At 53.0% G+C, this 26577-nt stretch overlaps 3 protein-coding genes across 7 annotated transcripts; 2 read left to right on the top strand and 1 right to left on the bottom strand.

The window, feature by feature from the left end:
- Nucleotides 1-970: 970 nt before the first annotated feature.
- Nucleotides 971-26577, bottom strand: LOC116799253 (thaicobrin-like). Of its 5 annotated transcripts, none has more exons than XM_032712233.1 (3): nt 26339-26577; nt 16180-16325; nt 971-3492 (listed from the first exon to the last, which is right to left on the bottom strand). In XM_032712233.1, exons 2-3 carry the CDS (start codon nt 16190-16192, stop codon nt 2972-2974), a joined length of 534 nt encoding a protein of 177 aa, XP_032568124.1. In that variant the 5' UTR covers nt 16193-16325; nt 26339-26577; the 3' UTR covers nt 971-2971. The 5 variants fall into 5 exon arrangements, with proteins under 5 accessions (XP_032568124.1, XP_032568126.1, XP_032568122.1 ...); XM_032712235.1 differs by having other exon boundaries at nt 16180-16289; XM_032712231.1 differs by lacking the exon at nt 16180-16325 and adding an exon at nt 4102-4211.
- On the top strand, nt 6016-12152 carry LOC116799202 (butyrophilin subfamily 1 member A1-like). The gene is made up of 6 exons (XM_032712132.1): nt 6016-6168; nt 7102-7449; nt 8164-8268; nt 9246-9449; nt 9904-9936; nt 11635-12152. The coding sequence occupies exons 1-6, from the start codon at nt 6084-6086 to the stop codon at nt 12150-12152; spliced, it is 1293 nt and encodes a 430-aa protein (XP_032568023.1). The 5' UTR covers nt 6016-6083.
- On the top strand, nt 16931-22911 carry LOC116799252 (butyrophilin subfamily 2 member A2-like). Its single transcript, XM_032712229.1, has 7 exons — nt 16931-17505; nt 18157-18261; nt 18594-18941; nt 19806-19910; nt 21071-21091; nt 21547-21579; nt 21993-22911. The coding sequence occupies exons 2-7, from the start codon at nt 18177-18179 to the stop codon at nt 22505-22507; spliced, it is 1107 nt and encodes a 368-aa protein (XP_032568120.1). The 5' UTR covers nt 16931-17505; nt 18157-18176; the 3' UTR covers nt 22508-22911.

The raw sequence follows: 26577 nt of genomic DNA, 5'->3' as shown, positions 1-26577 counted from the left end.
ACATGCAAGAGCTGCTGCAGCTGCAGGGCAGGGTCCTGGCTCTGGCAGCTCACTACCAGCTGGCTCTGAGAGCCATCCAGTGCCAGCACCGTGGCAGGGCCTGCAGGGCAGTGTGAGGCAGGATGCCTGTCCAGGGCTGGATATGGAACCTCGGGGCACAGACCTGGGCAGCCATCATTCCCTGTTCCATGGGGCAAAGAGGAGCCCCAACATCCTCTGCAGCCCCAGCCCTGCCCTCAGCCCCTGGCCCTGGACATGTGTTTCAAAGCCTTGGTCACACCACTCTTGCAGAGCAGGGTGGAAATTGTGAAGCTGCACATTAGAAGTGCCCCTCAAAACACTGCAAAAACAATGCTGGATGCATTTCCAAGGCCCTGGACAAGGCTTCAGCCTTGGCCCAGACCTTGGATGAGTTTCCTGGCCAAGCTGGCAAATCAAGGGGCTTGTTTATGTTAAAAGAAAAAAAAGGTTTAAAAGAAGAAAGTGCTGTCGTTCTGGAAGAAGGCTCACCCAGTCCTTTAAAATAAAACTGCTGCCACCCAGCAGTCTGCCAGGGTGAGGGGGAGAAAACATAGTGTAAAAGGAACAGAAATCCCAGAGAAAGGGCTCACTGGGTAAAAAGGAGACAGAGTTTAACGGGGAGGGCATTCAGTCCAGCTGCCTGGCTAAAGTACCAAATCCAAATGTGCCCTTACAGCCCATGTGGGTCCAGCCTTGCTTTTCAAGGACCATGGCATTCCTTAAGCCTTCCTACTTGTGTGGCACTGGAATGCAGAGACCTGTAGCGTAAGAGAGATGAATTTAAAGTCCCCTGAGTCTTCACTGTGCAATACTAGAACAGTAGATTTCTAATACTAGAATAGAATGATTTCATGCAGTATTGCACCAATACTATACAATTTTCATCCAAAAGCTGCAGTTATGCAACTCAGCTCCCAAAGAGTTGATTTTTTTTTTGTGTGTGTATATTTAATTTTCGGGGGGGTACAGCAAACAGGAACCCATTAAACCTTTTCTCCCCCTTCAAACCACAAAATTCCAGTGAAGAGGATCCAGGGGACCAATCTGCTGAAAAATCCAGCTTTCCTGAGCTGGCTTTCAGAAAGGAATTTCTTCTTCTTGATTGAAGTAGGTGTCCCTCAATGTACAGCACAACTCCTTTGGGGTGTTTCCCAGGACAAGGGACAGAACCAAAGCTTACAAATCTTCTGCCATCTCCATCTCCAAACCTTCTGCCATGAAATCCTGTTGTGGTGCAACCCCAGCTGACAACTAAACATCACACAGCAACTCAGTCACACACACCCCCAAAAGTGGGATGGGGGGAAAAAAGGAAAAAAAACCTTGTGGGTTGAGATAAGAACAGTTTAATATTTGAAACAATGTAAAACATAATAATACTGATGACAATAGTAATCATAATCAAAAAAATAAAACCCAAGAGGAGCAAGCCATGTCCAGTACAATTGCTCACCACCCAGTGACCTGTGCCCAGCCTGTGCCCCTTGTCACCTGCCCATGGAGGGTAGGAATTGCCCTGCTGTGAGCAGAGATCCATGGGTTTCCCCAGCCTTGGTCCTACCACATTGGAAGAGGGTTAGAGCAGGGCTCTGGAGGAAGATAACTGGGCCTGACCCAGCGCTGCAACTCTTTGCAGCTACTGGAGTAGATCACAGAGGCAAATTCTCTTGCCTGTGCCCAGATACCACCACAAAGATGACAACTGAGGTGGCACTAAGAGGGTCCAACCAGCAACGTGCCTGAAGAGGAATTCCAGGCTGGACCAAGGACAAGGTTCCCCTTCACTTACATTCACCTTCTCCTCTCCTAAGGGCAGGATTTAGCAGGATCCTGTGAGATGAGACCTCCCCAACTTTCCATGTCTGGTATGTCTCTGAATGTCCTTTCCTGCAAAATACCAGTTCTCCAGAGCAGATCTAGTGCTGTCCTGTGAGGAGCAGCTGAGGGCTCTGGGCTTGTTTCCTTTGGAGAAAAAGAGGCTTGTTGCTCTGCAGTTTCCTAGGGAGGGGATATGGAGAGGGAGGTGCTGAGCTCTGGAATCCTGGGACAGGACACCTGGGAATGGTTCAAAGCTGCTCCAGGGGAGGTTCCAACTAGACATGAGGGAGCATTTCTTTACCAAGAGAGTGGTCTGGAACAGTCTTTCTTGAAAGCTGGTCGGTGCCCCAGGCCTGTCAGTGTTTTAAGAGGCAATTGGACAATGGCCTTAATAACAAGCTTTACTTTTGGTCAGCCCTGCAGGGTTCAGGATGAGGTGATCATTATAGGTCCCTTCCAAGTGGAATATTCCCATCTAGTCTGTTCTATGTGAGGAAAAGGAGACCTTGATGGGGAGAGATCAGAGAACGGCAGATCTGTGGGAATTGCCTCTCCTGTGGACTCCAGACCCTGCTCAGCTTCGTGCCTGCCCTCCTGGGCTGCCCCTAGAGCTGCTCCCAGGGCCCTGCTGCAAGAAATGTGCTTGGTGCACGTGCCAGTGATGAGTGGAGGGGAAGCAAGGAGAGGTTTGGATGTGTGGGGAAGATAAGTGTTATCATCAGCACCCAGCTATGCTTGAGGTTTTTTAACTTCATATCAATAGAAAAAAGCCTGAGGCACTGCTCCAGCACCTTTTACTACCTGATGTGTTTTCTGTGGCCTTGGACAGAGCAGCTCTGCAGTGCCCTGGCACTCAGTGCCACCTGCCTGCCCTTGGCCCTCCTGGCACCAAACTCCTCCATGCTCCGAGCCTCGGTGCTCTCCCTGCAGTCCCAGCTGAGGGGTGGGTGGGATGAAGGAGGCTCTGTGGTGGCATCCACCTCCATGACCTGCCAATCCTCTACTTGGTGGCCAGAGGAACCACATGGGGAGAAGCTAGCAGGACACAGAAGAACCCTACCAGTTCCCAGACCCACGGTGATGGTGTTTGCCTTTCCAGTCTCTCCCCTGCCCCCTGTGCTCCCTCCGTGTGTCAAGGGCACAGCTGGAGCCACGAGCCCGTCCCCACCCAGAGCCAGGGGTGCAGCCTCTCCCCAGGACACAAGGCCAGGCAGAAAGCAAAGATTGGGGCTTCGTTTTCAGCATCAGCAAATGCTACCTGCTTGTCCCTGAAGTCCAGGCAGACCTGGATGGCCCTGGGGAGGTAGGCAAGGTGCAGAGGGGTCCAGTCAGGGTCAGTAAATGCATGGTATTGTCCAAACCACTGCCCCACGGCCCAGATCCCCTCCCGGGGGGTAAAGCTCAGGACCCCCTTCCTCCTGACAGACTCCTGGGCCACCCCCACAGCCCACCAGTCCCCTGCCTCAGCCACCTCCACCTGCCAGCAGTGTCTCCCCTCAGCAAAGCCCTGCCTGCCCAGCACACACGGCTCCGTGTCGAACCGCTCGGGGGTGTTGGGCAGCGACGTCCACTCGTCCCCCCGTCCCACCCGTCGCTGGTCACCGGCCAGGATGAGGAAGGGGTTGGCGGTGTCTGGGTCCAGGGTCACGTCAGCTGGGGACAGAGAAGGAAAAGCTGCTCAGAACAGGCATCCCCACAGCAGGAGAAGGGACAGGGTGAGTTCTTTTCCCAGGGTGGGAAACCCCTTCCTGCTGGACTGCCCAAGCCTCAGTGCTGCCCCAGTCCTGTCCCTGCCCCAGGAGCTTGCACACATCCTGGCCAAGGAGACCCCTGTTCCCTGGGGGAGGATGCACCTCCGTGGGTGGGGGCACATCTGCAGTGCAGACACCTGGACCTGAGCCTGGCAGTCCCTGGGGCTGCAGGAGCAGAACAGGCAGCTCTGGGCACAAACCAGTGCAGACTGGGATAGATGTTATCCCAAGACCCAGAACCCGAGGCCCCAAAATCCTGTTTCTTTCTCCATGCAAAGGAAGGGGCCGAGGATGTCACCTCAGGTGTCTTTGGGGCTGGTGGTGGCTCAACAGATCAGCAGGAGAAGCTCAGCTGGGGGTGTGACAGCCACCAAGTCCCAAGCCATGACAAGCTCAGGCTGGGACAAGCTCCAGGTGCTTTCCCCCTACTTCTTTCAAAGCAGAAGCTGCATGGGAGTGTTTTCCCCTCAAGAGGGGAAAGTTCTCCCTCCTCTTCCCTCCTGAAACTCACCTCTTCCACTCATCTCCTCCACCTCATTCACCAAGGTCTCACTCTCTTCTCTCTCCAGCCTGGATGCCAGCATATGTACAGAAAATCAACAGGAGGGGAGGAAGGATTCCCTGTTGAAGGTGACAATGGCAGGACTCTGAGACTGCCTAAAGATGACAAAGCAGAGAAGCAAGGATGGAAAGGTTACATTATTCTGGCACTTTTTTGAGAGTCAGCACTCACCTGCCGGTTGGCTGCAGGAAGGGAGGTTTGGGATGATTTGGAAGGTCTTCAGTCTGCTCCCCACTGCCCTGATCTCCTGCTCAGCTCCTGGCTGGACTGAGCTTGCCCAGCACTTGCAGCTTGTTTGAGTGAGCAGAGCACAGTGCAGAGGGGCTGGATGGCCTGGAGAGCCCAGCTGGGACTGGGAGTGTGTCTGGGGGACCAGCCCATGGAGCTTCTCCCTCCCCTCCTCTGGGCAATGGCCCCCCCTGGCCTGAAGCTTCCAGCCCACGTGTGACCTCATCTAACACTTGAATTTGGCTGCTCTTCCTGCTCCTGCAGTGCCCAGCCCTGTCTGCAGCACAGGCTCTGCCACAGGGCCCCTCCCTCCTGCCAGCTGCAGGGGGGTGATAAAGCCCCTGAGCACTGCAGGAGCTGCTGTCCTTTGCTGTACACATCTGTGTCACTGGACCCATCCCTTGCTGCTTCCCTCTTTTCCTTGTCACCCCTTTTGGCCACGTCCCTGATCAGCTCCCTTTGCCCCAGCAGGTGCCCCCAGGCCTGACTGGGCTGGGAGGGGGCCGGAACCCACAGGGCTGAGCGCCCACGGGCACTGCCTTTGCCTCCCTCAGGGCAGCAGCTTTGCCTCAACCAACCCCCCTCCATGGCCTTGCCTCTTGGCTGCCAATTGCTTTTAAGCAATAGTGAAGCTGCTGCTGCTGGGCTTTGCTCCCAGCCACTGCCTCTGGGGGTGAATCCCGGCTCCATCACCTCCCTCCTGCCCATGTGGCCTCTGGGCTCATGCCAGGGATGTGCAAAGTGCTGCCACCTCTGTCCCCTCCTGAGCCCAGGGAGCAGCCCTGGAGAGCCCCTGCAGCAGGGGTGTGCCTGGGCATGCTGCCAGAAGGGCATGTCCAGAGCAAAAGCATTGTCAAACCCCCCCAAATTACTCAACAACTTTCACTTTTGAGGGAAGCAGCGCAGGAGGAAATGGGACAGGCTGGGACAGGGTGACGATTTGCTTTGGTTTCCGGACAGCTCAGCTGGGATCAGGGGACCCCTCCAAGGTGCCAGGTGACAGCCAAGCAGCTCCTGCTCGAGCCCAGGGTCCAGGAAAGAGCTCAGGGTCTCCAGATACGTGGCATCTTTTGGGAATCTGCAGACGGAAATCGCCCCCTGCCGTCCGCCAGACCAGGACGCATTTTCCACTTCCCGTTAGCAAAGTGGAACCAAGTCAGTGGCAAAAAGGGGGGTGGGTGGGAGAGCAGAGCAGAGCCAGGTCCTGTCTTGGCTGGGCCTTGGACTCTTTGGCTTCCCTTGCTCCAAAGCCTTCTCCCACTCTCAGGGAGGTGCAGGCAATGAGTCCTGACTCGCTCAGGGTTTGTCCTTCTCCCCCTGCCCCTGTGTGTCTCTTTCTTAAGGCTGGATCAGAAAAGCCAGGGCTCCATAGGAAAACAACTGCCCCTTTCTGCTGCAATTGGAGGAGATGGTGCAGCTTGTCCTTTGCTTTCCCTTGGGAAATTGCCACCACTTTTGATCCCAGTCAGGTCCTTTGCCTATAAAGCACTAACCAAAGTCAGTCTGATGAGGGAAAATCGACTTCAACCTTGGGCATCCAAGTTTCTTCCCTTGACATTCCAGAAAGAGCTGATATCAGCAAGGAACCCCTTTCAAAGTGAATCCATCCTGGTTGCTTGGTTGGTTTTAAATTCCCTTGTTTGTCTTCCCTTTTGCCCTTGCCCTGTCCTTCCCCATCTCCAGGTTGTGCTCCAGGGAGGAGGATGCTCTGTGGTTCCCCCATCCACTGCTCTCTGTTGGCTTTTGTCATTTCCACTTTAGTTTTCCAAGTTCCTCAGGGGCACTCAGGTACGAATCCCCCTGTTCTTGCTGGATGCTGTGCCATGGCTTCCAGGTGGAATATCTTGGTGGCTGCCAGTGCAGCAGCTCACTGGGAACAGCAGAGCAGAGAGCAGGGTCAGGCCCTTTCCTTTGCTGTTTAGTGTCCAGGCTGTGTGATATGGTTTGAAGCTGGCTCCCTGCCAAGTCTCCAAACCCTACCATGAGTGTCGTCGTCCCCCCCCCGCAAAACCTCAGGGAGAAGAGGGAAAGGAAAAAAACAACCAAGAAAACCGAAATGAGAGACAGCTAAAGCAATATATATAAATATATTTACACTTATGTTACAGTTATATACAGTTGAAATACATATACATTTTCACAAGGGAAAGGGAAGCGTGAAGGGAAAAGGAACAAAACCAAAATAAAATATATATATATCCCCATTAGTAGCCCAATATATAGCAACTGAAAGAATTAGCAAAAATCTTACTACTCTCCTTGGGACAACGGAGAGTCACGCTGGAACGATCGGCGGTAACTTCTGTATCCCAAGGTCGACAAGGCCTTACCAGGCCTCGCTTCCCAACACGGCAGACTCAACAGCAGGGAACCTGCACCTCCAAGCCACCAAAAGGAAAGAGACCAAAGGCCTCTCCTCCTTTCTTCTTATAGTCTGGCTTAAGTAAAAATCATAGGGAGTACTGGGTAAATCTGGACCCTTCCTTGGTTACAAACTGGTCACCAAGGAAGGCCTAGACCAAACTACCAAACCGTGCTGCAGGGCAGGGTCCCTGTGCCAGCTGCCCTCAGCCCCTCGTCTGCCCCGGCACAGGGACGCTGCCAGCGCCATGGCCCGGCCCGGCAGCACCCCAACCACGCGCAGCAGCCGCTGCTGTGTCCCAGCTCAGCTGCCTCAGCAAACTCACACTTCTCTCTTCTTCCTACGGGGGTCTCTCCCAGCTCCACTCACCGTCACTGCACCCCCCGGCCCCATCACCGTGGCCAAGGGCGAGGACGTGGTGCTGCCCTGCAGCTTCTCCCCGGGGCAGAATGCACAGGACACGGAGGTGACCTGGTTTCGGGAGCAGTTCTTGCCCTTTGTGCATCGCTACAAGTTGGGCCAGGACCAGTACGGGGAGCAGATGGTTCAGTACCAAGGGCGCACTGAGCTGGGGAAGGACGGCCTTGCCAAGGGCAGCGCGGACTTGAGGATCTTCCATGTCCAACCATCTGACACAGGGAATTACACCTGCTTTGTTCAACGAGGCTCAGATTACGATGAGGCTGTGGTGGAGCTCAAGGTGACAGGTCTGTAGTTTGTGTCCCCGGTACCTCTAATTTACTTGCTCACAGCCAGTGCTCTTGTTCCCTGTCCTTCTGCCCAGAAACAGTCTCAGGTGGTTGCTTTGGAAACAGTCTCATTAAGTCCGAAGTACCAAGAATGTTTCCTAGAGGTAAAACTGCCCACCGAGCAGCCATGAGGAGCTCGTAAGATGCTTCCTCCTTCAAAAGTGTTCTTGATATTGCTCCACCACAGCAGCACTTGTTTTTGAACTCTTGTTCTTCTTGTTGTTTGGGAATGAACAAGTCCTGGAAACTTTATCTCCCTGGGGATGCGTTACCTTTCTCCTGGTGCTGCTGCTCTGCACTGGAGTGTTGCTGTTGATGCACATGTCACCCTATTTGTGATCCCATGTTGCCTAAGGAAATCTGATATTTGGGTTTTTTCCCAAAACAAAAGAAAGCATGATTTAACCAGAAGGAATTTGATTAGAAATCCATCTTCCCTTTAAAGATCCTCCACAGTGCAGAGAATTTTCATCAGCCTCAAACAAGTGTGAAATTGCCAAAAATGTTTTGGGTTTTTTTAATGTAATTTTTTGTCCATTTGTGGAGCAGAGTCGGGAGCTGTTTTTCACCCTCAGCGTCAGTCAGATGGAATGACCTTGTATGAAACAGACATCATTTCCTTCCTATTGCTACTCACAAAGTAACCTCCCCTTTGGGGATTTAATTTTTCAGATCCCTTTTTACGAAGTATCTATCCTTGGATTATTGCCCTGGTCCTGGTCCTGGCTGCTGTGGTCACTCTAATTAGTTTCGCAGTTTATCTGTATAAAATTAAAGGTACCATCCTGGGTTTGGGGGCTGGGGAAGGGGCTGGGCAGCCATCCTACTCAGCCACCTCTAGTCCTGAGGGATGAGGGGGTTGAGAAACACCAGGATGGAACCAGAGTCTTGTCCTGGTGTCTCAGGCACGTGTTTGGTCCAGGGAACTTAAAACCCAATGGCCTTAACTTCTGTTAAAAAAAAGAAAGCTTTGTTCTCCCAGAAGAAGGCAAGGAAGGAAGTTGGCATTAAAGCAGCATCAGCTGCATCTCTGCCCCAGCACAGAAATGGAGCAAGAATTTGCCTTGACCTGCAAAGAATCCCTGGCAGTTTGGGGGGCCTGGCAGGGCCTCCTTTCCTTCTAGAGATGGAGGAAGCTTTGGGGGAGCACATTTCATTGTGCAGGGGCCTCAGCTGCTCTGAGCACTGCAGAGCACAGGCACAGGGCCCTTAGGGAGCACTGCAGGGGACATTTCACCCCACGCTCCTCCCTTGTTGCTGCAAACCTGCCCCTTCAGCGCTGCCCTGGAGCTGGAGCCCGTGCTCAGGTCTCCAGCAGCACGGTGCTGATCTCTGCCCACAGCGGGCTCAGGGAGGGTGGGGGAGACCCCCAAAGTCTTGGGAAGACAGGTCCTGAGGAGCTCCTGGGCTGCAGCTTTTCCCTTGGGAGCAATTTCAGCCTCCTCCCTACCCCAGCAAGTGTATCCTTGAAGAGGATATTTTACAGACTGTAAGGGGTGTTGGGTTCATTTGGGCTTTTTTCTTTCACTTTTAAAGTGTGAAGTGAACCAAAAAGTGGTTCACTTCGTGGTTCACTTGGTGATGGGTGGACGGAGAGAGTGAATTTGGGAATCCAAAATTCAAGGTGACTGAAGATGGTGTGTGGGGATGGGACCGGGTGGGGGCAGCAGTAGAAGTGTCAGGGTGGGAGTGCCCTGGTGCCCTTGGAGATGAGGGACCTGCCAGAGATCATTTCCTGCCCCCAGGTTGAGCAGGACAAGCTGCCCCATGGGCGGGGAGCAGAGCTGCAGGCTGGGGGTGGGACAGGGCTTTGCACTGCTCAGCCTTGGCACAAACCCGCCCTCCAGCCCGTGCAGGGGGTCCCAGGAGAGGGCAGACAGGGGATGTCCAAATCAATGGCCCACAACCCATTTGTGCTGCTTTCTCTTCCTTTTCAGAGCAACAAGCCCAGGAACTCGGTGAGTATCATTCTCTTGTCTTTGTGGGAGTCTTCTCAGTTGGGCATTTTTTCTCCCCTCTGTTTTTCATGTGTGCCCTCGTTTTGGGCACAGAACAAATACAGAACTTGTTTCAGAAATATTATTTTCCATTGGTCTCTGTGTAGTTTTAGACTCTTCCCTGTAATTGTTCTGTACTAAGAAGAAAATTCTTTCAGATCTCAAAGTCCAAACTGACCATAAATGCATGTCTGAGTCAGGACAGGCAGCGTGATTGGATTTGTAGGAAATGGGTGGAGCCCTTCCATGTAGTCAGACACTGAAGTTTTGAAGCAACTCGCTGTGAGGTGACTTTGACAAAGATAACAACAATTCAGAAAATGTGCACCTCCACTGGCATATCATTCCCCTGAGCTAACCCAGCACCAGTGTGTTTGATTGCCTCTGACCTGTGGTTTTTGTGTTTTTTTTAAAGCATGGAGAAGACACACAGTGCCTATAGAAGAAGGTAAGTAAGTCTGGTGTTTCCTGGTGCTGAATCATCTTGCCTGCTTTAATGTCCCTTCCTGGCAGTTCCCCTCCTGCAAGTGATGCTGCTGGGACCAGGCTTGCTTCTGCTGAGCCTCCCTTTCATTTGGTGCATGTCCCACTTCCAGGCAAATCTGGAGAATCCTTGTCCTCGGTGAGCTGTGTGCAGTTCTTCATCCTGGAGCTCTGCTGATGATCCTCTTCCCTCTCTGCTCCCTCTCTTCTCTCTGCTTCACTTTCTCTTCTTTGCACTGATGTTGTCACCTTGTGCACCTTGCCATGTGTCGTGGTTTGAGATAGCCCAAAATCCAATTCCCTAGCTCCATCCCCCTCCCACATCTCAACCCAATGTGAGATGGGTTTTTTCCAGACAAAACACAACCAGACTCAAAGTGGGGAAAGGGAATATATTACAATGACTGTACAAATAAATACTACAATACATTATACACACAACTACAACTATCTCTACCATGACATAAGTATTTACAATGGATCAGATCTCTTCTCCCCTCCAAATAAAAGTCCAGGAGGGAAAGAAGGACAGATCCCTTCCAGTCTCTCAGGGCAGCAGCTTCTTCAGAGTAGCAGTCACTAAGCAGCAGCATCTTCTAAGGCAGCAGGTTCTCTCTCTCCTTTTCTTGCAGCAGCTGATAGCTGGATCTCTGCCAGCAGTCCAGCACACACGAGGGGGGGTATCCCCCCTCGGCCACTCGTCTCTCCAAACGAGTGGTCTTCCGTGGGCTTCGTCACCCCAGACAAAGGTCGTATCACCACGTCATATCACGAAGCACGGGGGGTCTTCGTGACGGTCTGGTATCTTCAGGAGATTCAAGCTCCTTGCAGGGCCTCTGTGCCCTGTCTCAGGCTGCGAGCTTCTTTGTAGCTTGCAGCAAGGGAGGGCCCTCAAGGCCAACCTCCCACACTCCGTCCTGGCTGAGCTCTCAGGACGTCCGAGCTTCTCAGCTCCTCTCTGCAGTGCATGTTGCACTTCAAGGCTCTTTCAAGTAAGAGTCTATCAACTTCCTCCTTCCAGGAGGTCTCAAAGGAGTTTTGGGGGGTCTGGTATCAGTTCTTACCCCCAAGAACTCTGTAGAACTCAGCTGCTGACTCTCCTTCCCTCAGGTCTCCTTCCAGGAGTCCCTTCTCTGGTGCTGCATGTCTTTGTTGCTTCTTCGGTTCAGTTCTTATCTGTCTTGGCTCTCTGCCACCGTTTCTCCGGTCAGTGCCGGCTGCTGCTCTGCGCCCATGGAGAAAAACATCTCCTGGCATAACTACAGGCACCTAGCCCAGCATTATGCTGTTCCAGGTCCCCACAGGCCCCAGCTGGGGCTGGGGGTCAAAGCCCCCTGTGGGGCTCAGAGCCCCTTCCTCGTGGCTCACAACATGGCCACCTTCTTCTAACCCAAACTACAACTCTTCTCTTCCGGTCTGCTTGTGATATGTTTACACTTTCGCAGGAGCGCCTGTTGGGCAGAATTTCAAAACTTCCAGGGGTTTCCACCCCTTGGGGGCTACCACTTTCTTATCCTCTGGGGGAAAACAAAGTCCAAACCACTACACCATGCCCCACTCTGCCAGCTCTCCCTCACCCCCTGCTTCTTCCTTAGGCAGCCCCAGCAAAGATGTGTCCTGGGCCGAGCTCTGCCCTGATGTGTTGATTCCATCTGTCCTGCAGCGAACGTGGTTCTGGATCCAGACACAGCCCACTGTGAGCTTGTCCTGTCTGACAATGGCAAAAGGGTGACACGAGTTCACACACGACAGGACATCCCCGACACCTCCAAGAGATTTGACCTGTGGCGCTGCGTTCTGGGCCGTGAGGGCTTCACCTCGGGGAGACACTACTGGGAGGTGGAGGTGGTGGAGAATGCAGGAAGATGGATTGTGGGGATTTTTAGAGAAGATGCGAAAAGGAAGGGTGAGATTGAGTTTAAACCAGAGGAAGGCATCTGGGCAGTGGGGAAACGGCCAATACTGAAAGCTTTCACCTCCCCTAGTCCCACTGATTTTCCTGAAATCAAGGCTCCCAGGCGGATCCGGGTCTCTCTGGATTATGAAATGGGACAGGTGGCATTTTTCAGTGTTGATGAGGGGATTCCCATCTTCACATTTCCACGGGTATCATTTGGGAGGAAAAAAGTCTACCCTTGTTTCTGGGTGGGTCCTGGGACACGTCTGAAAATATGTCCCTGATGAAGAGGAGGCAGTAAGAGAAGGGTCTCCAAGGGTGGAGATCTCGTTAGCTCTCTGCACCTCTCTTCCATGCTGCATCTCTCCAAGATCTTTCTCTGAGGCCAGACATGCTGTTCTGGTCCCAGTGCAGATCAGTGGGAGAGGCCATGGTCAAGACCTTGTGTGATGAGATCACATCTCATCATTTCCAGGTGTGGGGAAAAGGGATTTTCTCTCCTGCTTCTGAGGGTGTTCCTTACACATGGAGGGTGGAACCATTGTTTCCTTGTCTCAGGCTCAGGGAGCATTTGGCATGTAAATCACCCTCTCTTTGTACACTTTTCTTATTTGTATTGTTGCTGTTCCTGTTGGTTTTATGGTATCATTGCTGTTTCCAGTGAACTGTTCTTCTCTCCACCCATGATCTTTGCCTTTTGTGCTTTCAACCAGAGGTGGGGGCAGGGGGAGTGAGCAGCATCTGCTTTGGGAGAGTCTGGGTGGGAGCACTTGATTGGGGAGCACCATTCCTAAAACACCACACATGCTTTCACACCAGATCCTCCATTCCATGGAGATCCAGCAGGCCTGGACCTTCCCAAGGGAAGGCTTCCCCCCAACAGAACTGGTAAGGAGGGAGACTTCAGTGCAGGTGGTGGCTTTGTTGCCTAAACTCAGCTCTTGAAAGAAACCTCCAAGACCAAATTTGTGAGTTTTAGAAGCCAGGCATTCTTTTATTGTGGTGCACTGAAGTGACTCCAGCACGCTGGGTGCCCTGGGAATCAGTTCCCAAAGTGCACCCAGAGGGATCCTCACCACAGCTGATATGTCAGCATGACATGATTCTTCCTGTTTTGTTCCCCACATTCCTGTTCCATATTCATGACATTTCTCAACACTTCTTAGCATGCATACATGTCCTTTTAAGGTCTCTGAGGGGCTTCATTGGGGATCTCTGGTGGTCATCTGCATCTGGAGCCCCCAAAGTTCTGAGTGACTGCCTTATGACCTCCTTTAAGACAATACCCCTGGTTCTACATCAACCCAGCATCACCTGCTCGGCTCCTTCAGGACCTTCATTGATTCCCCACCTTGCTTGGCTGGTTTCTTTCAATCAAAGCACAAGAATTTTCTCTGGGACCTTCTGCTGCAAACACTATTAGTTCTTGTTCCATCTCTAAACCCCAAGATCCCGTTGCAACAAGTGCCCAGCCCCTCCTCCTGGAGAAAAGGTGTGCACAGGTTGATGATGTGTTCTGTCAGGAGCAGGGAAGAGTTCAAAGGCTGTGCAGTATTAGAGGAGCTGAGGTGGATGCAGGTGGGTGGGTTTAGAACCAGGTTTCTGGGACCGTCAGCACTGAGAACGAGGCGCCTCAGACCTGGTGGCCCACAAAAGCAGGACTCTGCTTCAGTCTCCACCCTTCAGCATCACAACCACACCCGGACTCAACACTTTAACAGCTGTAGACAGCCCTGAGCAAGGTCTGCCAGGAGAAAGTGCAGCAGCAGAACACAGCAGACCCCCTAAAAGAAAGGATGAGTGCTCCTAGTGGGGGACTGCGTTAAGGGCCACTGAGGCACTCATCTGCCAGCCCTGCAGGGAGTCACCAGAGGTGTCCCCCCTTCTGGCAGCTGAGCTCGGAGAGGTTGCTGAGAGGGTGCCACAGCCTGTCAAGAGTTTCCCCACACCAAGGGAAGGTGTCCCCTGGTCCACTGGGAGAAAACCAAGGTGGCAGCCATTCCCACGCTGCTGGCTCCATGTGTTTGCCCCAGACAAAGGCAAAGGGGCAGGGGCCTCCCATGGCAACTCTTTCCCTTCCTCCAGCCCAGAAAACTGTGGGAAAATGGGGACAAAAGCTCCACTGTGCTGGGGGTTGGTTGTGTGTGGCAGCTGGGGCTCAGCCACGGGCAGCTCTGCAGTGGCTCCTCTCTCTCTCTGGGCACTGTGGGGTGGCTCCAGAGCTCTCCTTTTGGGCTTGGCTCAGGGCACTGGGGGCTACCCCTGCTGCTCCCTTCCCCGGGGCCACCTCCCACACCCCTGCTGCTGTCTTCCAGCTCCCTCTTAAGTCCTCATTTCACTGCTTTGTTCAGCTCCACCTGTTGGAGCTGTGGCTCCAAGGGATGAGGAGGGGACTGCTGGGGGTGACAGGGACCGGATCCACAGAGGTTGATCCTGACACCTTTCCCCTGGAGAGTGGGAGGAAAAATGACACACTTCTGGATTCTGGTGCTCAGCTTTTCCTGCCAAAAACACCCCCCAGATGTGACATGGACGGTATTGAATATCCAGGGCTAAAACTCCACCTCCTGTGTCTGAATCCAGGATATTACCAACCACTTAGTCTATACCATCCACATCCTGCTCAGGTTTAGCACCTTTCAACTGTATACATCTAACTCTAAACAAGCAAAGGTATTATTTCAGTAGTCACAGACCATCCCCCAAGCTGTTGGCTGAGTTCATTTAGCCCATCACTGGTGTAACTGGAGCAGTCCATACTCAGTGTCCATGGCACTTACAGGATACAGTGTCAGTGTCATTCAGCAACCAGTATTCCATATGCAATTCAACAGTACAGGCTGTTCTCACCCAAAAATCAAATCCCCTGGAGGTACAAATTGTCTTTCCCCAGCCCTCTGCATCACTCACCAAGTCCCTGAGCAAAACCAATCCCATGGATGGCTTTGCCTTTGCTTGAGGCAGGACTGATCCAAAGGGTCGTCTCCAAACATTTCTCATGTGCACCACAGGGACTTTATGGCCTTCTGTGCAATGTGGGAGTTCTGACTGGGCAGGGCCAGCTTGGTTGGTGGAGGCTGGAGTGTGAACTAACCAGGTGGCCTCCTCTAAATGTGGATCCCAGTGTTTGAAGGCCTCACCACCCATTGCTTTCCATGTGGTTTTTAACAGTCCATTGTACCATTCCACTTTCCAAGAGGCTGGTGCACGACAGGGAATATGATCCACCCACTCCATCCTGAGCTCTCTGCCCAGGGGTCTGTGAGGCTGTTTTTGAAATGAGCCCCATTGTCCCATTCAATTCTGGCTGGGGGGCCACGTCGCCCCAGGACTTGCTTTTCCAGGCCCAGGATGGTGTTCCAGGCAGGGCCGTGAGGCACAGGATGTGTCTCCAGCCATCCAGGGACTGTTCCACCATTGTCAGCAAACAGCACTTACCCTGGTGGGTTTGGGGAGTCTGATGTGATGATGTGATGGGATGTGATGTGATGGGATCACTCTGCCAGGCCTCCCCAGATTTTGATTTCAACCATCATCCCCCACACCACAGAGGCTTTACCTGCCTGGCCCTGCTTGATTGCAGCACATGATTCACAGTCCTGGATAACTGGGAAATGGTTAATTCCTCTTGGTCATGAGCCCATCTGTATGTTGCATCTCTTCCCTCATCACCTGAGGTGTCATGGGCCCATCAAGCCAGAAATAGTTCCCCCTTATGTTGCCAGTCCAGATCCACCTCAGACACTTTAATCTCAGCAGCTTGATCCGCCTGTCTGTTGTTGTGATGTTCTTCAGTAGCCTGACTTTTGGGTACCAGCCTCAGTGCTGCCCCAGTCCTGTCCCTGCCCCAGGAGCTTGCACACATCCTGGCCAAGGAGACCCCCGTTCCCTGGGGGAGGATGCACCTCAGTGGGTGGGGGCACATCTGCAGTGCAGACACCTGGACCTGAGCCTGGCAGTCCCTGGGGCTGCAGGAGCAGAACAGGCAGCTCTGGGCACAAACCAGTGCAGACCAGGATAGATGTTACCCCAAGACCCAGAACCCAAGGCCCCAAATTCCTGTTTCTTTCTCCATGCAGAGGAAGGGGCCGAGGATGTCACCTCAGGTGTCTTTGGGGCTTCTGGTGGCTCAACAGATCAGCAGGAGAAGTTCAGCTGAGGGTGTGGTAGCCACTGAATCCCAATCCATGACAAGCTCAGGCTGGGACAAGCTCCAGGTGCTTTCCCCCTTCTTTCAAAGCAGAAGCTGCATGGGAGTGTGTTCCTCTCAAGAGGGGAAAGTTCTCCCTCCTCTTCCCTCCTGAAACTCACCTCTTCCACTCATCTCCTCCACCTCATTCACCAAGGTCTCACTCTCTTCTCTCTCCAGCCTGGATGCCAGCACATGTACAGAAAATCAACAGGAGGGGAGGAAGGATTCCCTGTTGAAGGTGACAATGGCAGGACTCTGAGACTGCCTAAAGATGACAAAGCAGAGAAGCAAGGATGGAAAGGTCACATTGTTCTGGCACTTTATAGAAAATCAGCACTCACTGACTGCAGGAAGGGAGGTTTGGGAGGAGTTGGAAGGTCTTCAGTCTGCTCCCCACTGCCCTGATCTCCTGCTCAACTCCTGGCTGGACTGAGCTTGCCCAGCACTTGCAGCTTGTTTGAGTGAGCAGAGCACAGTGCAGAGGGGCTGGATGGCCTGGAGAGCCCAGCTGGGACTGGGAGTGTGTCTGGGGGACCAGCCCATGGAGCTTCTCCCTCCCCTCCTCTGGGCAATGGCCCCCCTGGCCTGAAGCTTCCAGCCCACGTGTGACCTCATCTAACACTTGAATTTGGCTGCTCTTCCTGCTCCTGCAGTGCCCAGCCCTGTCTGCAGCACAGGCTCTGCCACAGGGCCCTTCCCTCCTGCCAGCTGCAGGGGGGTGATAAAGCCCCTGAGCACTGCAGGAGCTGCTGTCCTTTGCTGTACACATCTGTGTCACTGGACCCATCCCTTGCTGCTTCCCTCTTTTCCTTGTCACCCCTTTTGGCCACGTCCCTGATCAGCTCCCTTTGCCCCAGCAGGTGCCCCCAGGCCTGACTGGGCTGGGAGGGGGCCGGAACCCACAGGGCTGAGCGCCCACGGGCACTGCCTTTGCCTCCCTCAGGGCAGCAGCTTTGCCTCAACCAACCCCCCTCCATGGCCTTGCCTCTTGGCTGCCAATTGCTTTTAAGCAATAGTGAAGCTGCTGCTGCTGGGCTTTGCTCCCAGCCACTGCCTCTGGGGGTGAATCCTGGCTCCATCACCTCCCTCCTGCCCATATGGCCTCTGGGCTCATGCCAGGGATGTGCAAAGTGCTGCCACCTCTGTCCCCTCCTGAGCCCAGGGAGCAGCCCTGGAGAGCCCCTGCAGCAGGGGTGTGCCTGGGCATGCTGCCAGAAGGGCATGTCCAGAGCAAAAGCATTGTCAACCCCCCCAAATTACTCAACAACTTTCACTTTTGACAGGAGGCAGCGCAAGAGAAAACAGGTGTCAGGCTGGGACAGGGTGATAAGTTTTTTGGTTTCCAGACAGCTCAGCTGGGATCAGGGGGCCCCTCCAACACTCTTGGTGACAGTCAAGTAGCTCCTGCTCCAGCCAGAGCCCAGGACGGGGCTCAGCGTCTCCAGGTACGTGGCATCTTTTGGGAAAGATGGGATAGAAATTGCCCTCTGCCATCTGCCAGAACCAGCTCTGCTTTCCATGTCCCGTTAGCAAAGTGGAACCAAGTCAGGGGCAAAAAGGGGGGTGGGTGGGAGAGCAGAGCAGAGCCAGGTCGTGTCTTGGCTGGGCCTTGGATGAGTGTTTGGACTCTTTGGCTTCCCTTGCTCCAAAGCCTTCTCCCACTCTCAGGGAGGTGCAGGCAATGAGTCCTGACTCGCTCAGGGTTTGTCCTTCTCCCCCTGCCCCTGTGTGTCTCTTTCTTAAGGCTGGATCAGAAAAGCCAGGGCTCCATAGGAAAACAACTGCCCCTTTCTGCTGCAATTGGAGGAGATGGTGCAGCTTGTCCTTTGCTTTCCCATGGGAAATTCCCACCACTTTTGATCCCAGTCAGGTCCTTTGCCTATAAAGCACTAACCAAAGTCAGTCTGATGAGGGAAAATCGAGTTCAAACTTGGGCATCCAAGTTTCTTCCCTCGATATTCCCGAAAGGGCTGAAATCAGCAATGAACCCCTTTCAAAGTGAATTCATCCTGGTTGCTTGCTTGGTTGGTTTGATTGTTTTAAATTCCCTTGTTTGTCTTCCCTTTTGCCCTTGCCCTGTCCTTCCCCATCTCCAGGTTGTGCTCCAGGGAGGAGGATGCTCTGCGGTTCCCCCATCCACTGCTCTCTGCTGGCTTTTGTTATTTCCACTTTAGTTTTCCAAGTTCCTCAGGGGCACTCAGGTAAGAATCCCCCTGTTCTTGCTGGATGCTGTGCCATGGCTTCCAGGTGGAATATCTTGGTGGCTGCCAGTACAGCAGCTGGCTGGGAACAGCAGAGCAGAGAGCAGGGTCAGGCCCTTTCCTTTGCTGTTTGGTGTCCAGGCGGTGGTGCAGGGCAGGGTCCCTGTGCCAGCTGCCCTCAGCCCCTCGTCTGCCCCGGCACAGGGACGCTGCCAGCGCCATGGCCCGGCCCGGCAGCACCCCAACCACGCGCAGCAGCCGCTGCTGTGTCCCAGCTCAGCTGCCTCAGCAAACTCACACTTCTCTCTTCTTCCTACGGGGGGCTCTCCCAGCTCCACTCACCGTCACTGCACCCCCCGGCCCCATCACCGTGGCCAAGGGCGAGGACGTGGTGCTGCCCTGCAGCTTCTCCCCGGGGCAGAATGCACAGGACACGGAGGTGACCTGGTTTCGGGAGCAGTTCTTGCCCTTTGTGCATCGCTACAAGTTGGGCCAGGACCAGTACGGGGAGCAGATGGTTCAGTACCAAGGGCGCACTGAGCTGGGGAAGGACGGCCTTGCCAAGGGCAGCGCGGACTTGAGGCTCTTCCATGTCCAACCATCTGACACAGGGAGTTACACCTGCTTTGTTCAACGAGGCTCAGATTACGATGAGGCTCTGGTGGAGCTCCAGGTGACAGGTCTGTAACTTGTGTCCCTGGTACCTCTAATTTCTTTCTGGAGTCTTTCTGCTGTGCCTTTTGCAAACGGACGTGCCTGGCTCGTATTGGCCTTTTTAGCCACCATCGCGCTTGTGACAAACGTGGGTAGAGACCTTTCCCAAATCTTTGTTTGCGAAGCCCAGCCATGACCTCTAATTTACTTGCTCACAGCCAGTGCTCTTGTTCCCTGTCCTTCTGCCCAGAAACAGTCTCAGGTGGTTGCTTTGGAAACAGTCCCATTAAGTCCCATTGTTGAAAATACCAAGAATGTCTCACAGAGGTAAAACTGCCCACCGAGCAGCCATGAGGAGCTCGTAAGATGCTTCCTCCTTCAAAAGTGTTCTTGATATTGCTCCACCACAGCAGCACTTGTTTTTGAACTCTTCTTGTTGTTTGGGAATGAACAAGTCCTGGAAACTTTATTTCCCTGATGATGCATGACTTTTCTCCTGGTGATGCTGCTCAGCACTGGAGTGTTGCTGTTGATGCACATGTCACCCTATTTGTGATCCCATGTTGCCTAAGGAAATCTGATATTTGGTTTTTTTTCCAAAGGAAAAGAAAGTATGATTTAACCAGAAGGAATTTGATTAGAAATCCATCTTCTGTTTAAAAATCCTCCACAGTGCAGACAATTTTCATCAGCCTCAGACAAGTGTGAAATTGCTAAAAAGGTTTGGGGGTTTTTTTAATGTCATTTTTTGTCCATTTGTGGAGCAGAGTCATGAGCTGTTTTTCACCCTCAGCATCAGTCAGATGGAATGACCTTGTATGAAACAGACATCATTTCCTTCCCATTGCTACTCACAAAGTAACCTCCCCTTTGGGGATTTAATTTTTCAGATCCCTTTTTACGAAGTATCTATCCTTGGATTATTGCCCTGGTCCTGGTCCTGCTTGCTGTGGTCACTCTAATTAGTTTTGCAGTTTATCTACATAAAATTAAAGGTACCATCCTGGGTTTGGGGGCTGGGGAAGGGGCTGGGCAGCCATCCTACTCAGCCACCTCTAGTCCTGAGGGATGAGGGGGTTGAGAAACACCAGGATTGAACCAGAGTCTTGTCCTGGAGTGTCAGGCATGTAATGGTGCCAGGGAACTTAAAAACCCATGGCTTTAACTTCTGTCAAGAAAAGAAAGCTTTCTTCTCCCAGAAGAAGGCAAGGAAGGAAGTTGGCATTAAAGCAGCATCAGCTGCATCTCTGCCCCAGCACAGAAATGGAGCAAGAATTGGCCCTGACCTGCAAAGAATCCCTGGCAGATTGGGGGGCCTGGCAGGGCCTCCTTTCCTTCTAGAGATGGAGGAAGCTTTGGGGGAGCACATTTCATTGTGCAGGGGCCTCAGCTGCTCTGAGCACTGCAGAGCACAGGCACAGGGCCCTTAGGGAGCACTGCAGGGGACATTTCACCCCACGCTCCTCCCTTGTTGCTGCAAACCTGCCCCTTCAGCGCTGCCCTGGAGCTGGAGCCCGTGCTCAGGTCTCCAGCAGCACGGTGCTGATCTCTGCCCACAGCGGGCTCAGGGAGGGTGGGGGAGACCCCCAAAGTCTTGGGAAGACAGGTCCTGAGGAGCTCCTGGGCTGCAGCTTTTCCCTTGGGAGCAATTTCAGCCTCCTCCCTACCCCAGCAAGTCTGTCCTGGCAAAGGATTTTTTACAGCCTGTAAGGGGTGTTGGGTTCATTTGGGCTTTTTTCTTTCACTTTTAAAGTGTGAAGTGAACCAAAAAGTGGTTCACTCTGTGGTACACTTGGTGATGGGTGGACGGAGAGAGTGAATTTGGGAATCCAAAATTCAAGGTGACTGAAGATGGTGTGTGGGGATGGGAGCGGGTGGGGGCAGCAGTAGAAGTGGCAGGGTGGGAGTGCCCTGGTGCCCTTGGAGATGAGGGACCTGCCAGAGATCATTTCCTGCCCCCAGGTTGAGCAGGACAAGCTGCCCCATGGGCGGGGGAGCAGAGCTGCAGGCTGGGGGTGGGACAGGGCTTTGCACTGCTCAGCCTTGGCACAAACCCGCCCTCCAGCCCGTGCAGGGGGTCCCAGGAGAGGGCAGACAGGGGATGTCCAAATCAATGGCCCACAACCCATTTGTGCTGCTTTCTCTTCCTTTTCAGAGCAACAAGCCCAGGAACTCGGTGAGTATCATTCTCTTGTCTTTGTGGGAGTCTTCTCAGTTGGGCATTTTTTCTCCCCTCTGTTTTTCATGTGTGCCCTTGTTTTGGGCACAGAACAAATACAGAACTTGTTTCAGAAACATTCTTTTCCATTGATCTCTGTGTGGTTTTTAGACTCTTCCCTGTAATTGTTCTGTACTAAGAAGAAAATTCTTTTAGTTCTCAAAGTCCAAACTGACCATAAATGCATGTCTGAGTCAGGACAGGCAGCGTGATTGGATTTGTAGGAAATGGGTGGAGCCCTTCCATGTAGTCAGACAGTGAAGTTTTGAAGCAACTCGCTGTGAGATGACTTTGACAAAGATAACAACAATTCAGAAAATGTGCACCTCCACTGGCATATCATTCCCCTGAGCTAACCCAGCCCCAGTGTGTTTGATTGCCTCTGACCTGTGGTTTTTGTGTTTTTTTTAAAGCATGGAGAAGACACGCAGTGCCTATAGAAGCAGGTAGCTAAATCTGGTCTTTCCTGGTGCTGAATCATCTTGCCTGCTTTAATGGCCTTTCCTGGCAATTCCCCTCCTGCAAGTGATGCTGCTGGGACCAGGCTTGCTTCTGCTGAGCCTCCCTTTCCTTTGGTGCATGTCCCACTTCCAGGCAAATCTGGAGAATCCTTGTCCTCGGTGAGCTGTGTGCAATTCTTCATCCTGGAGCTCTGCTGATGATCCTCTTCTCTCCCTGCTCCCTCTCTTCTCTCTGCTTCAGTGTCTCTTCCTTGCACTGATGTTGTCACCTTGTGCACCTTGCCATGCCCCACTCTGCCAGCTCTCCCTCACCCCCTGCTTCTTCCTTAGGCAGCCCCAGCAAAGATGTGTCCTGGGCCGAGCTCTGCCCTGATGTGTTGATTCCATCTCTCCTGCAGCGAAAGTGGTTCTGGATCCAGACACAGCCCACTGTGACCTTCTCCTGTCTGACAATGGCAAAAGTGTGACACGAGGGGACACACGACAGGACATCCCCGACACCCCCGAGAGATTTAACCCGTGGCGCTGCGTTCTGGGCTGTGAGGGCTTCACCTCGGGGAGACACTACTGGGAGGTGGAGGTGGAGGGTGCAGGAGATTGGATTGTGGGGATTTTTAGAGAAGATGGAAAAAGGAAGGGTGATCTTGAGTTTAAACCGGAGAAAGGCATCTGGGCAGTGGGGAAACGGCCAGAACTGAAAGCTTTCACCTCCCCTAGTCCCACTGAATTTTCTGAAATTAAGGCTCCCAGGCGGATCCGGGTCTCTCTGGATTATGAAATGGGACAGGTGGCATTTTTCAATGTTGATGAGGGGATTCCCATATTCACGTTTCCACGGGTATTGTTTGAGGGGAAAAAAGTCTACCCTTGGGTCTGGCTGGGTCCTGGGATATGTCTGAAAATATGTCCCTGATGAAGAGGAGGCAGTAAGAGAAGGGTCTCCAAGGGCGGAGATCTCGTTACCTCTCTGCACCTCTCTTCCATGCTGCATCTCTCCAAGATCTTTCTCTGAGGCCAGACATGCTGTTCTGGTCCCAGTGCAGATCAGTGGGAGAGGCCATGGCCAAGACCTTGTGTGATGAGATCACCCCACATCATTTCCAGGTGTGGGGAAAAGGGACTTTCTCTCCTGCTTCTGAGGTTGTTCCTTACACATGGAGGGTGGAACCATTGTTTCCTTGTCTCAGGCTCAGGGAGCATTTGGCATGTAAATCCCCCTCTCTCTGTACACTTTTCTTCTTAGTATTGTTGCTGTTCCTGTTGGTTTTATGGTATCATTGCAGTTTCCAGTGAATTGTTCTTCTCTCCACCCATGATCTTTGCCTTTTGTGCTTTCAACCAGAGGTTGGGGCAGGGGGAGTGAGCAGCATCTGCTTTGGGAGGGTCTGGGTGGGAGCACATGATTGGGGAGCACCATTCCTAAAACACCACACATGCTTTCACAGCAGATCCTCCATTCCATGGAGATCCAGCAGGCCTGGACCTTCCCAAGGGAAGGCTTCCCCCCAACAGAACTGGTAAGGAGGGAGACTTCAGTGCAGGTGGTGGCTTTGTTGCCTAAACTCAGCTCTTGAAAGAAACCTCCAAGACCAAATTTGTGAGTTTTAGAAGCCAGGCATTCTTTTATTGTGGTGCACTGAAGTGACTCCAGCACGCTGGGTGCCCTGGGAATCAGTTCCCAAAGTGCACCCAGAGGGATCCTCACCACAGCTGGTATGTCAGCATGACCTGATTCTTCATTTTTGTTCCCCACATTCCTGTTCCATACTCATGACATTTCTCAACACTTCTTAGCATGCATACATGGCCTTTTATGGTCTCTGAGGGATTTCATTGGGGATCTCTGGTGGTCATCTGTATCTGGAGCCCCCAAAGTTCTGTGTGACTGCCTTATGACCTTCTTTAAGACAATACCCCTGGTTCTACATCAACCCAGCGTCGCCTGCTGGGCAGATTCAATTGAGATTACAAAGCCCTGAGTGTGCAAGTGAACAATATCGGTGTCCAAGGTATCTTTTCCTCCATCTGCCCATTAGAGGAAAGGGGACAGCCAGAAATAGATGCAGAAAGCAAATCAACTTCTGGCTTTGTGGCTGGTGCTGTCAGGAGGGTTTGGACTTTTATGACAACAGGACACTCTTTGATGACTGTAGTCTGTTAGGCAGGCATGGGATCCACGTGCCTAGAAGAGGCCAGGGAACCTTGGGCAGCAGGATGGCCAACTTGGAGAGCTGGGCTTTAAATGGAAGGACCAGGGGACTCAGGATCCAAAAGGGCCTTGCTTCCCCCTTCCCATTGAGCTGGGAATAATGCAGGACAGCCAGAGCAGTGACAAATGTTCCCTCCTGGCCTCCCAAGATGAGAACAGAAGGCCAAGCAGCTCAGGGGTGTGTATGGCTGTGGGGCACCCTCTTGCCGCCCTCCTGGGAAACCTGCCTGCTCCATTCCCCCTGAACTGCCTGCAGACCAACACACAGAGCTTGGGGAATGAGCCTGGGGAAGGATCAGAGATCTGTGTGCAGTCACAGGGCCACGATCTCCTTGCAATTACAGAGACATGCTGGGATAGCTCAAAGGACTGGAATGCTGTCCTGGATGGCTACGGACATTTTAGGAATGACAAATCAGCAAGGCCAGGTGGTGGAGCTGCTCTTTATGTGAGAGAGCAACTGGGATGGATCAAACTCTGCCCAGGGCTGGATGAAGGCCAGAGTGTATGTGTGAAGCATGAAGGGACTGGCTAACATGGCCAGCAGGACTCGGGCAGTGACCTTCCCCCTGTGCTCAGCACTGGTGAGGCCTCACCTCAAATTCTGGGTTCAGTTTCGGGCCTCTCACAACAAGAAGGACATGGAGGGGCTGGAGCGTGTCCAGAGAAGGGAACGGAGCTGGGGAAGGGTCTGGAGCACCAGGAGCAGCTGAGGGAGCTGGGGGGGCTCAGCCTGGAGAAAAGGAGGCTCAGGGGGGACCTTCTTGCTTTCTGTGACTCTGTGACAGAAGGTGCAGCCAGGTGGGGGTCGGGCTCTGCTCCCAGGCAACAAGAGACAGGACGAGAGGAAACGGCCTCAAATTGCAGCAGGAGAGGTTTAGGTTGGATATTAGGGAAAACTTCTTCCTCGAAAGCTTTGTGCAGCTGTGGTTGTTTTAAAGCCCAGTGGGAAAGTTAAGCCCTCTCAAGCCACCCCTTTTGATAGTGGAGGGCCAGCTCGGTTGGTGGAGGCTCAGGTGTGAACTAACCAGGTGGCCTTCTCTAAATGTAGATCCCAGTGTTTGAAGGCCTCACCACCCATTGCTTTCCATGTGGTTTTTATCAGTCCATTGTACCATTGCACTTTCCCAGAGGCTGGTGCATGACAGGGAATATGATCCACCCACTCCATCCTGAGCTCTCTGCCCAGGGGTCTGTGAGGCTGTTTTTGAAAGGAGCCCCATTGTCCCATTCAATTCTGGCTGGGGTCCACGTCACCCCAGGACTTGCTTTTCCAGGCCCAGGATGATGTTCCAGCGGAGGCGCGGCCCGGCCGGCCCCGGGCGCTGGGGCCTGGCCCCAGGCACGGAAAGGAGCGAGAGAATGGGAGCTTCACCTGTGCGGACAGTGCCATGGTGGGAGATGAGAGGGGAGCCCCGGAACACGCAGAAGAGAAGGACAACTCTAAACCCGGGCAGATGGAGCTCGTTCAGCCCTGTAAGACCATCCATCTAAGAGGTCACTCTAAACAAACCTACGTCTTGAGGACCTCACTGCCACCATCCCAGCTCGCTCGGCCGCAGCAGATGAACCTTAAGATTAAAGGGTGGGCTCAGTTCAGCACACACTGTGTCTCACCTAAAAAATCCACTGCGCAGGCTTGAAGGCCTTACCTGCATTTGTAAAGCCCTGTATCACCAGCGTGCTGGTAACAAATGTGGGTTGAGACCTTTCACAAATCGTTGTTCGCGAAGACTGGCCATGATGATGATGATGGTGTTCTAGGCAGGGCCATGAGGCACAGGATGTGTCTCCAGCCATCCAGGGACTGTTTCCACCATTGTCAGCACACAGCACTTACCTTGGCGGGTTTGGGGAGTCTGATGTGATGTGATGTGATGGGATCACTCTGCCAGGCCTCCCCAGATTTTTATTTCAAGTATCATCCTCCAAACCACAGAGCCTTTACCTGCTTGGCCCTGCTTGATTGCAGCACATGATTCACAGTCCTGGATAACCTGGGAGATGGTTAATTCCGCTTGGTCATGAGCCCATCTGTATGTTGCATCTCTTCCCTCATGACCTGTTTCTTTCTCCATGCAAAGGAAGGGGTTGAAGATTTCACTTCAGGTGTCTTTGGTGCTGGTGGTGGCTCAACAGATCAGCACGAGAAGTTCAGCTGGGGGTGTGGCAGCCACTGAATCCCAATCCATGAAAGCCCAAGCTGGGACAAGCTCCAGGTGCTTTGAACCCAAAGAGTTCTTCCAAAGCAGAAGATGCATTTTTTTCTCCTCAACAGAGGACAGTTCACCCTCTTCTTCCCTCCTGAAACTCACCTTCCACTCATCTCCTCCACCTCATTTACCAAGGTCTCACTCTCTTCTCTCTCCAGCCTGGATGCCAGCACATGTACAGAAAATCAACAGGAGGGCAGGAAGGATTCCCTGTTGAAGGTGACAATGGCAGGACTCTGAGACAGCCTAAAGATGACAAAGTAGAGAAGCAAGGATGGAAAGGTCACATTATTCTGGCACTTTTTAGAGAGTCAGCACTCACCTGCAGGTTGGCTGCAGGAAGGGAGGTTTGGGATGAGTTGGCAGGTCTTCAGTCTGCTCCCCACTCCCCTGATCTCCTGCTCAGCTCCTGGCTGGACTGAGCTTGCCCAGCACTTGCAGCTTGTTTGAGTGAGCAGAGCACAGTGCAGAGGGGCTGGATGGCCTGGAGAGCCCAGCTGGGACTGGGAGTGTGTCTGGGGGACCAGCCCATGGAGCTTCTCCCTCCCCTCCTCTGGGCAA

This window comes from Chiroxiphia lanceolata, chromosome 27, assembly GCF_009829145.1.
Source record: "Chiroxiphia lanceolata isolate bChiLan1 chromosome 27, bChiLan1.pri, whole genome shotgun sequence".
NCBI lineage: Eukaryota > Metazoa > Chordata > Aves > Passeriformes > Pipridae > Chiroxiphia > Chiroxiphia lanceolata.
Note: the sequence above shows the minus strand (reverse complement) of the source record. Positions and strands in the feature narration are given on the sequence as shown.

Excerpts from the sequence above, each read along its gene's own strand:
- LOC116799252 (XM_032712229.1), top strand. The coding sequence starts at position 18,177 with ATGCTCTGCGGTTCCCCCATCCACTGCTCTCTGCTGGCTTTTGTTATT. Across the intron at positions 18,942-19,805 it reads GGTGGAGCTCCAGGTGACAG|ATCCCTTTTTACGAAGTATC; the intron begins GTCTGTAACTTG and ends TTAATTTTTCAG. Across the intron at positions 21,580-21,992 it reads CGCAGTGCCTATAGAAGCAG|CGAAAGTGGTTCTGGATCCA; the intron begins GTAGCTAAATCT and ends TCTCTCCTGCAG.
- LOC116799202 (XM_032712132.1), top strand. The coding sequence starts at position 6,084 with ATGCTCTGTGGTTCCCCCATCCACTGCTCTCTGTTGGCTTTTGTCATT. Across the intron at positions 8,269-9,245 it reads TTATCTGTATAAAATTAAAG|GACAAGCTGCCCCATGGGCG; the intron begins GTACCATCCTGG and ends CAGGTTGAGCAG. Across the intron at positions 9,450-9,903 it reads GCAACAAGCCCAGGAACTCG|CATGGAGAAGACACACAGTG; the intron begins GTGAGTATCATT and ends TTTTTTTTAAAG.
- LOC116799253 (XM_032712231.1), bottom strand. The coding sequence starts at position 4,174 with ATGCTGGCATCCAGGCTGGAGAGAGAAGAGAGTGAGACCTTGGTGAAT. Across the intron at positions 3,493-4,101 it reads GGAGGAGATGAGTGGAAGAG|CTGACGTGACCCTGGACCCA; the intron begins GTGAGTTTCAGG and ends CTCTGTCCCCAG.